This window comes from Anser cygnoides, chromosome 2 (assembly GCF_040182565.1).
Source record: "Anser cygnoides isolate HZ-2024a breed goose chromosome 2, Taihu_goose_T2T_genome, whole genome shotgun sequence".
Lineage (NCBI taxonomy): Eukaryota > Metazoa > Chordata > Aves > Anseriformes > Anatidae > Anser > Anser cygnoides.
The window spans coordinates 18668610-18679679 of record NC_089874.1 but is presented as its reverse complement, the minus strand read 5'-3'; the positions used below and the strand labels follow the sequence as shown (position 1 = coordinate 18679679).

Sequence of the window (11070 nt, the reverse complement as noted above, 5' to 3'; positions counted from 1 at the left end):
GAAGCTGGCCGCGGCGTGCGTGCGCCCGGACTGAGGGCGGGCAGGCGGGGTGCTGAGGGGAGAGCAGGGTGGCCGCGCATGCGCGGTGTGTGTGGAGGAGCCGGGTTTGGGGGGGGGCCGTATGTGAGGGGCCTGGCCCGGCCGGGGGAGGCTTCGTGAGGGAGGGGGTGGTGGCGGCTGTGGTGTGAGACCGTCGTCGCGACCTGTTGGGGCTGCCCTGTCTTGTTTTTCTCTTTTACAGACTTCGCAGCGCCCAGAAGCGAGCGTGGTCCCTTCGCGACGGTGAACAGGACTCTTAAAGCTGCCGCAGTGCCCTCAGATAATGTTTTGGAAACCTCCCGTGGGTGTCTGTGCCCCACGGAGCGGGAGCTCCCGTGGCAGTTAAGGTCTGTCCCCAACACACGCTTTCTGCCTCCTCGCTGTGCCGTGATGGCCGTGCTGCAGCCGCTCGGGGGGTGTGTGAGTGAGCCTGCCACCTCCAGTGGCTGTGAGGGATAGGGGCACTGGTCACCAGGCTTTTGTGCGTGGTAACCTGTGGGCTTCTTCACCCGTGGGTGGTTTTCCTTGAGGAAATGAGGTGAAGAGTGTGCACACAGGTTACTTCTTTCAGGATTTTGGCCTGTGGAAAGGTTGAAGTTGGTTTACTTTAGGATTTTTTTACTTTACATAAAAACTCTGAGAAGAGTCAGAGGGAATTTTTTCCGTGTTTTTTTGAGGCATGATTATTCCTTATTTTGACCTACCTTGAGGTGTTCAACAGCTGCCAACCGCCTCTGACTTTCGTGGTCTCTGGATTTTAACCATACCTCGTGTCTCTGCAAACTTTGTGTACGTACCGATAACTAAGGGTAATTTTCACTTGAATTCCTGTCATCAGTTGTGGCTGTTAAAATTTTGGTTATCTGCTAGTGATATGTAGGTGCCCTCAGCAGTCCAAGTGGAGGGTTGAGGTGTACTGTCAAAACTTCATTGGAGGTATGGTTATAAGCCCTGCTTCAATAAATAAAATAAAATAAAACAACACAAAAACCTGTTGGTAGAAGTAGCAGTAACTAAAGGTGGTTGGTTTGGTGCTGTAAGCTGGTAAACTCCCCTAGACGTGAAGTCTAATTCGAGTTGCTTTTACAGTAAAGCTTTGCCACTGGCATAAAAATGGTTGCAAGCTTGTTTGCATGTATACTTCATGTGGGTACAAAATTAGATTAAACTGTAGTAGGTTAAACTGTCTGAGCAGCTGAATAAAATTCCCTGCAAATTTCTGCACCAAATTAACTGAGTTGATTTCAAACAATCCCTTAGACTGCTTGTAAGTTTATGTAAACATGGCAAGCATGTAACCAGAGAAATCTGTTTCTAGTTCCTTTCTTGTCTACAGCTCTAATGTTGAGTGTTTAGTCCCTACAACAAGTCCCTATGTTGTAGATTGATAAAGCAGTCCAGATGTTATATCCTGCAGCCGTGTAGTGTGTACCGAGTGACTATACCTGAAAGTGAATCTGTAGTGCAACTAGACATGTAGACAGGTCACTATGCTTGGCATGATTTGTATGCCTGTAGTTCATAAATAAGGTTTGAAGTGATTCTTATGTTCAAGAAAAAAAAATCACTAAAATACTGCCTCTAACTCCTTTTTGAATCCTGAACATATTTACATCTGGAAGTTGAAATATCTCTTTCCAGCCCTGTAGCTCTGTATGTTTGTACTTACTACAGTGCATTGTAATTACAGTATGGCTTTATCATGATGCTGATTGTCACAACTACTCTTTACAGATTTTTTTATCTTTTAAATAACTATTACAAAAACCTCTGCATCTACACATTCCGTGCTCAGCTTTACTCTGATGTACACCTTGGAATTACAGCATGTTTATTGTGTCACAGCACAGGGTGCAAACACAGAATCGAATGACATTTCAGGTACTTGTTTGCAAGCTCATCTCTATACAGAAGTAAGTGAGTGGAAAGATTTAGATGATGAGAAGTGCTTTGACTTTGTAACATAAGCTAATAGTTTGGTAAGAATAAAAGATCTAGGAATGTAGAGCAACATCTAGAGCAAGGAGCATCTGGAAGTGAAGACTTTTTGTGGTTTTCTCTTACAAAACCTGAGCCTCTGTCGTTTTTGAAGTTGGAGTGACCTGTGTCTCTGAAGTCATTTGATATTACCCACTGTGATAGGGAACAGCAGGGTTCAAGGACTCTGATAACTGTAGATGTAGTTTAACCCTGAGTAGGTCTTTTGAAGATGGTAGGTTTCCCATTTGGTGCTCACCTGCCTTCTGCAACTGTAGGCCTGCTTCTGCTCTCTGCTGTGCTAAAGCACTGTTGGACTGGAGACCATCTAGAGAAAAGGCTCTGAATGGCTGGAAGATTTGGCAGTTTATAGTGAATTGTTCTATTTAGTCTGTCCTGATTAACACAGAAAAACACTTCATCATTAAAAATTATTTTTCTGGACAAAGTAACTGGTATATAAACAAAAAAACAAACAAACAAAAAAACCACCAACCATTGTGAAGCAAGTAGCTTGCAGCTAGACTGAGTCTTTAAAATGTAGTTACTAGAAATTGCTGATTGCAGTTTTGTTTATGTGTTACGGTGTCAGGAGGGAATAAAAAGTGCAACCTGAAGCTTAGTCAAGCATTTCTGTCCTGCATATTGTAATGGCTATTCACTAATGCAATCTTAAATAAAAATATTGGTTTTACGTATGTTACATTTTTTTAAAGAATTGATGAATAACCCAAGAGGTGAAATTTTACATCTAAAATTATATTAATTTCCTGAAAGAATGGTCCGTGTTGTTTTTCTTTAAACATTTTAGACATGAACAGTAAAGAAATAATAACAACAAAGTTGTTTGCCTACCTACACTGAAAAATGACTCGGTAGCAATTTTCTGTACAAATTTGTGTGGATTTTCTCCCCGAGCCCTCTCTTCTATTGAGATTTTGAGTCCTTCACCCTTTTGCTCTAAACATCACACAACGTATCATGTTCTGCAACTCCAGTTGATACTGGCATTGATTTCTGTAAGCAAACAAAGTAATGTATTGGGAGTGTCTTGCTTAGTCTGTGTTGACGATGCTGCTTTCCTAGTGCCTTTTTTGAGAGTAGAGTGTCTTCATGATGTTGTCTTTTTCTCTCTCCCACTTTACACCAAATACGCCCGATGCAATTCCATTATAGGCTTTCTTGACAAATCGCTTGGTCTGTCATCCCATCAGAAGAGAACTGGATGCAACTCTTCCAGCCTTGCTGTTGACCAAGTGTGTGAGTTTTTGTTGTATTTAAGAGGGTATTGCAATTTTTAAATTTATTTTTTAGAAAGGAAATAAAAGACATCTTGGGAGGTGTGAAAAGACAGCATTTACAATTCTGATTACACAAGGGTAATTTAATTAACCTTTGTTATTTGTGAATGTGTACTTCTAAATAAGTGTACTAGAAGAAAAACTAATTGATTTTGAATTCCTATGAATGATATTATTTGCAGATAGTATTGTAGTGTTAGGTTTGGATATCTTTATTTAACCTGAGGATATGGACTGTTTGAAGTTGGATTTGTCAGTGGAGGTGAGCTGTAACTATGTAGGAGAGGGGAATGAACGATCTTATATACAGCCCTGGCACTGAAAAAATCATAACTGGATTTGTGTTTTAATTCTTGTTCTGAATTTTATATCCTTTAGGGTTTTTTTGTAGATGTTTGCTGAACAACTAATTTATATTTTTTTCTTTTTGAAGCAGTTAAGTGGATTGTCAAGTTGGCTTGGAAAAAAAACAGCAGCAGAAGATGTTTCATGTTGTAAAGTATCAGCCTTTGAGACTGATAACCCAAAGCAGTCTTTCTGGCATGTGTTTAAAACTGATGTTTTCAAGACCTGTAGCGTTTGCACAGATATGGAAGTCGTGGTTCTCAAGCCATTCTCTTGTTGGAAACAAAAATATTATCCTGATGGGACCTCCGGGTGCTGGGAAAACAACAGTTGGGAGAATAGTAGGTCAGAAACTGGATTGCCCTGTCATAGATATAGATGACGATGTCCTTGAAACAACCTGGAATATGAGTGTGTCGGAAAAGCTGCAGGATGTTGGTAATGAGCAATTTTTAGAGGAGGAAGGAAAAGCCCTGTTGAAGTTCTCAGCATCTGGAAGTGTCATTTCCCTTACTGGGTCCAATCCGATGCATGCTGCTGGCATGCAGCATGTGAAGAAAAATGGAATAGTTGTGTATCTGGATGTGCCCGCAGCAGTTATTATGGGCAGGCTGAAGTCAATGAAGGTGGATCGCATTGTGGGCCAGGGGCCTGACACTTCTCTCAAGGACATCCTTCAGTTTAGGAAGCAGTTCTACAAAAGGTGGTATGACATCCGCGTTCTTTGTGGAGGGGATGTGGCAGCAGAGGTTGTGGCAGATAAGGTACTTGATGCTGTGAAGAGATACCAAAACTCAGAACTGGAAACTTACATTTCAACTAGGTCTAGTAGGTCTGGAAGGAGCACACAAAAAGACACTCACAAGTATTTCAGTGACGTTGTTATTGAGGGCTTAGCCCCTGATGGAGGGCTCTTTGTTCCTGAGAGAGGACTTCCAAAATTCACTGCCGAAGAGTGGCAAAGCCTAATAGAAGCAACGTATGCTGAAAGAGCCCAGGTGGTACTTGAGAGATGTATACATCCTGCTGATATTCCTGCATCGAAACTGGGAGAAATTATTGCCACTGCTTATGGAGAAAACTTCTCTTGTTCTAAAATTGCCCCAGTTAGGCATTTGACAGGCAATCAGTTTCTCCTTGAGTTATTTCATGGACCAACAGCTTCATTTAAAGATTTTGCCTTACAGATGATGCCGCACATATTTGCGTACTGCATTCCCAGGAGCTGCAATTACTTGGTTCTGGTAGCTACTTCTGGTGACACAGGGAGTGCTGTCCTGGATGGCTTCAGTCGTCTCCATGACACTGACAAACAGAGAATTGCTGTCATGAGTTTTTTTCCTGAGGATGGAGTAAGCCCCATTCAAAAATCACAGATGATTGGCTGTCAGAAGGAAAACGCCTGGTCCATAGGCGTCAAATCCGATTTTGATTTTTGCCAGACAGCTATAAAACAAATCTTTACCAATTCTGATTACACCGGTTTTCTTACAGTGGAATATGGCACAGCTTTAGCAGCAGCAAACTCCATAAACTGGGCACGACTGCTTCCGCAGATAGTTTATCATGCCTCTGCATACCTTGATCTTGTTCAGCAAGATATTATTGCTTTTGGAAGTCCTGTAGATGTTTGCATTCCTACAGGGAACTTTGGCAACATATTAGCTGCTTTGTATGCTAAAATTATGGGAATCCCTATTAGAAAATGCATTTGTGCTTCCAATGGAAACAACGTTTTGACTGACTTTATACAAACAGGTATCTATGATTTGAGGGGAAGAAAGTTAGTTCCGACTTTCTCACCAGCAGTAGATATTTTGAAGTCCTCCAATCTTGAGCGGTACTTGCACCTGATCGCTGATGGTGATGGACAACTGGTGACACAATTGTACAACCAGCTGGAAAATCAGGGCCACTTTCAGCTGCGGAAAGATCTCCTTGAAAAGCTTCAGCAGGACTTGGTGGCTGGCTGGTGCTCTGAGGACGACTGTCTTGCTGCCATTCACTCAGTATACAGCACCACGGGATATATTTTGGATACACACACAGCTGTTGCTAAAGTAGTTGCAGATCGATTACAAGACAGAACTTGCCCAATTATTATTTCATCTACAGCTCATTATTCGAAGTTTGCACCTGCTATCTTGAGGGCCTTGAGGATTGCGGAAATAAAGCAGAACCCATTAAGTCAGCTTCACTTGCTGAGTTCTTACAGCCCTCTGCCTCCAGTCCACTGGGGCCTATTAGAGACACTGAAAAAGAATGAGAATGAGGATCACCAGGTCTGTGCTGCTGATCTCAGTGTGCTGATGTCCCGTATAGAAACCTTAATTCAAAATCATTTTATGAAAGTTTTCTGAGCAACTGGTCAGACATCCACTGTGTCAATTGTGTGCTTTAACCATCCGCATGCTTTAATAAAGTCACGATTCGTCTGGCCTGTGTCCAGGCCACAGCGTAACATCTGCAGGGTTATATTCAATTGTCTTCAGCAGTATTTTTAAGTAATGCATGTGAGATTTGTAGTAGTGCTGAAGGGTTCTGAACTGAGAGGACAGAAGCCTGGAGTACTCTTTTGCAGGCCACGCATACTAGAGACAGCAGCTGTGCAGTTTTTCCTTGGCAGTGCTGTCCCCTTCACAAGCCTGGAGCATTCTCCCCTGAAGGAGGAAGGTAATGAAGTCTGACCTTTCTGAAACAGATAGCTGTCGTTTTGGTGCAAGAATGATGGGATCACTTGGCCAGGGGGTGAGTGGTTAAACTGAAACATAATATGATAGTGATGATGTTCAAATGTTACTAATGAGGGTTGATTTCACTATGAAGATTAAAGTATACTTGTGTTATTAATCCTTGAACCATGCAATTTGATGGTATGCTGTCGCCTTATACAGTGTGTTTTTGTGTGTGTTGTGAGGCCAACATTCATGCAAAAAGTCTGGTTATTTGGTTTTTCAGATAGTAACACCCCCTGATATTTTCCTGTATAAAATAGAATCCTTCATTCAATATTTATAATTTTTGAGATGTGACTCTTTCTCCAATGTACTGTAGTCTTTCCTAGATCTCTTCTATTTCAGTTTTCAACTTCTGAATACTCTTCTAGTGTTATAATTTGTTAGCGTTAGCAGCAGTCTCCTTAGATAAGATCCAAACTTAAGTATTTATTTACATTGATTTCTTGTATTCCATTTTTTATCTTAGAGGTCATGTAGCTTTCTTATTCTAATTACCTCTGTTATCAATTTTTTTTAGAGTAATTTCTTTGACATTCAATTCATGCAAAGCATGAATTACATTACGAAGAAAACTTCTCAGAGTTCTTGATATCTCATCAAGGAAAAGTGAAGGATGAATTTCAGTGTCTGGCTAGTGCAATAGCATCAGAGGTATTCATTGTTTAACCTGAAATAGATCTGTGCTACCAATCTGTTTTTGCTAATGATGACCTCTTTATTTATTTATTTATCAGAAAACAGAGCAGGTTGCCTTAGGAGATCATGTGGTTATGGGCAAACTTACTCTGTTAACTGTAGATTATATTTCACAAGGGTTTAAAATATAACTAGATTTCACAGTATGAGAAATGATAAAATGATGACTGGCAAGTTTTGAATGTTATCCAGTTACAGGTAAGAAGGTAAAAGTTCTGAGGAGTGAGGACGTACAGCTATGGGAGGCTGTGGTTCCCACCAAGACGCAAAAAGGGAAAGGTACTGGCAAGAGGGTTGGTAATTGGTAACGTTTTTGCCTCTTTGAGAGTCAACACCTCACAGATGTCAGAACTCATTAGGGGCTTTGATCAGTTGCCAAAATACAGACACAAGATAATGCTAATAGAATCATTCCACCCCCTTTCCTTGTGTGTCTGCTCGTATTTCTTGTCACAGTAGAGATGAAGAAAACACCATCCAACAAACTACTTGAAAAAATTCTCAGTTTATGTAAAGTGTTCCAGTGTAAGCTAAAAGACCCAAGCATGATTCTACAATGTGCATTTGCCCCAGTGATACGTTATATAATAAAGTTGTATGTAGCTGATAAAGGTGTGACACAATAGCCCTTCAGATTCTGCCATTCTTGGATGCTTTTTGAGGATCTTTCTTGTTACTTTCTCTGTTCAGACCTTGCTTCTTATTTCTGCAATAACTTCGGAAAATCATTTTTGTAACATGAGAATGACCAATTGTTATTTTTTTTAAAAAAAAGCCTGTAAGGAAAATGTTGCATAAATATGTTGCCAAAATAAAAGAATTGTGTAGGTAATTAGTGCTCATCCACCTTTCATTTCTGAATGTATCAACTTGATTCTTATATTAGTCCCAAGTGGGAAAAAAAAAAAGTAATGCCCTCACTGTATATGCTCAGTACAAAACATGAATTCTAAATCTTAAAAATAAATAAATAAAATAATAATCCTGGAATGGGAATTGGTTTCATCTGGAAGGTGGAAATTCTGTAGTACCGGGTTCCACAGGGTTTGATACCATTTGTCATGGCAGAGCAATTTGTCACACACAGTTACAGTACATTCTAGAAATACCTACAAAGAAGAGCTTGTTTTCATGGAAAGTACCTAAAAGAGAAAAGTTGAGATTCTAAACAAGATTAGGCTAGGAGGCTATGACCTACCTTGCAATAGTTGATTATTAGATAAAACAGTAAGAACTAAACTACATGTCTAACAGAAGATTTATTTTGGCGTGACTCAAGCAATTGATATTTCAAAGTTCATGGTTGTAACTCAAGCTTGGTTTGAAGGAAAAAGTAAAATTCCTAGTTAATATTTTCATACCCTGTGAACCTGTAGCAGTTGATATGGTTACTTGAATCAAATAAGTACAGAAATGAGCAGTTGTACTTAAGGGTTTTTAATGTGAAAGTAAGTAAAGATAGTGATTAAAGAGCATATATGGTCTTCGTACATTTCTCAGAATATCTAAACTCATTAACAATACAATATTTAATTGTTTAAAAAAAATAAGAATTGGGCTTTGTCATACCTTAAATGAACTATTTTTGTGTGCCACATCTGCTTGTAGATCCTATTAATGGGTGCTATTAAAATACCGCAGTAATGTCGCGATCCCAAATCTGCAAGGTATTTGTGACCAGGTGCTGATGCTGTGTTGTGGCAGCACAGTCCTCTGTCTTGCTTCAACCTGCTGGGCCTGGAGGAACGGGAGAGGAGAAGAAATTTCTAGCGTGCTCACTGCTGTGACTGGCTGTGGGGGTATAGGGTAGGACAGCGAGGGAAGCAATCCTTGCCCTTTCCCAGCCCAGCTTCTCTAAATGTCATTCAGCAAAATACTGTAGTTCAACAAACATTGTGCAGGTTTTTTTTTCTTGCTATCTGTGTTACAAAAGATTCAAAGGTCACTAACTGTTAAGAGTGAAAGCAAGTACTGTTTTTTGTCATTTGCAGACATTGTACACATTGAATTTTGTCATGTAATATTTTTTATTAACTTCTTTAGGTGAACTAAATAATGAACAAAAGCAAATCTACATTTTAATGGTTAGTAGGATTCTCAAAGCTATTTGGGCTTGGTGTACAGTTTGCTCCTATTTGCCTAAAGATGGGATTTTGCAGTCTAAATCAATGTCAGCCAGGTTTACAGAGAGTGTGAGCATGTATATATCCACATATTTACTAGCTTTGTTGGCCTGGAGTGATAGCATAGCTTTAGTTAAGCTATTTTCTGTATAGATAAATCTTTGCTGAACGCTGATGCCACATGAAAAATCTTAAAGGCAAATGTAGCAAGGAACAGTTTGTAATGCCTATATTTATACTTTCTATTATAAAAATATTTATGTGGAAAATACTTCGTGTTTCTTGCAGACTTACCAGCTGCTCATTACTTGCCTTTATAGAATCATAAAGGTTGGAAAAGACCTCCAAGATCATCTGGCCCAACCGTACCCCTACTACCAATGTCACCCACTAAACCATGTCCCTAAGCACTGCGTCCAAACACTACTTGAACACCCCCAGGGACAGTGACACCACCACCTCCCTGGGCAACCCGTTCCAGTGCCTGACTGCTCTTTCTGAGAAGAAATGTCTCCTCATTTCCAACCTGAACCTCCCCTGGCACAACTTGAGGCTATTCCCCTCTGAGAAGAGGCCGACCCCCAGCTCCCCACACCTTCCTTCCAGGTAGTTGTAGAGAGCAATGAGGTCTCCCCTGAGCCTCCTCTTCCCCAGACTAAACAACCCCAGCTCCCTCAGCTGCTCCTCACAGGACTTGTGTCCCAGGCCCTTCAGCAGCTTCGTAGCCCTTCTCTGGACACGCTCCAGGGCCTCGATGTCCTTCTTGTAGTGAGGGGCCCAAAGCTGAACACAGCACTCAAGATGTGGCCTGGTCCTACTTCTCATGATGACAGTGATTTTTGGTAAAGTGTCAACAGAGCAGTTAGGGTTGATTTCAGAAGAGAATTCTGTTTTCTTAATGTCTTAGAATTTAAAAAGAATTGCTAGTTATGTCTTTGAGATGATGGGATATTTTAGCAGATGGAACTCTGAATGGAAGAGTCTTGTTTTTTAAGACATCGGCTTTGCTCTTTAAAGACATCAAGAATGCACATTGTTGTTAAGTACGTCATGTTTGGCATGCCTCAAGTATGTGTGTAGTTGTTTGTATCTACTGTGTTCCTTCTAAATAAATACTGCAGGATCCATGATGTAGCATTTTCTTTACAAGTATATTCTTACCAGTTTGATACAAAGGAAGTCCTCTGAGAGAGGTAGTTTCAGAATTTGATATTCTTAAATCTCAAAAAATGTGCTCCTTCATGTGTTTACCTGAATGCTAGCCATGTGGTAATTGATCTAGTGATCTCCCTTTGCTGAGACTGACAGATGTGAGATAATTCACAGCATCCTGGAAGGAAGGTATGTAAAAAAAAAATAATAAAAATAACACACACACGCACACACAAAACAAACAAAAAAAAACCACAGAACAATGAAACACACACAAAAAAAAAAAAACCAAAACCACAAAAATAGCAAATGTCTAATACCAAATGTCTTATTTGGATTGCACCACAGATTTAACTGGTGCTGCGTGGAAAGTCTGTCCTCTGCAGAATTTTTATTGAAAATGAAATGTATTAGAGTTACATCTTTCTCTTATTCATGGTTACTTCAATGGAGGTGATAAACTGGTTGTCTGGTAACAGGCTTAGAGAGCAGTGCTTTGGTACTCCAAACACTTGGAGTATGATTTCTCATACTCCAAACACTTGGAGTATGATTTCAAGGTTCTGCGTATTATACCCATACTTTTGAATGGTTGAAATGCTAATACAATGAGCTTTGAATTTCAGTAAATTAACGTGAACAAACAGATAATTCGGAATGTACATTAGCACTTTGAGAAGAATGTAAATGTTACTGTGT

At 40.2% G+C, this 11070-nt stretch overlaps 1 protein-coding gene across 1 annotated transcript; it reads left to right on the top strand.

The window, feature by feature from the left end:
- Positions 1–27: 27 nt before the first annotated feature.
- Positions 28–7928, top strand: THNSL1 (threonine synthase like 1). Its single transcript, XM_066991583.1, is given in 6 exon segments — positions 28–87; positions 242–386; positions 1774–1920; positions 3193–3272; positions 3754–3785; positions 3787–7928. Coding segments are annotated over 4 exon segments (2424 nt in total). The 5' UTR covers positions 28–87; positions 242–386; positions 1774–1844; the 3' UTR covers positions 6023–7928.
- The last annotated feature ends 3142 nt before the right edge of the window (positions 7929–11070 follow it).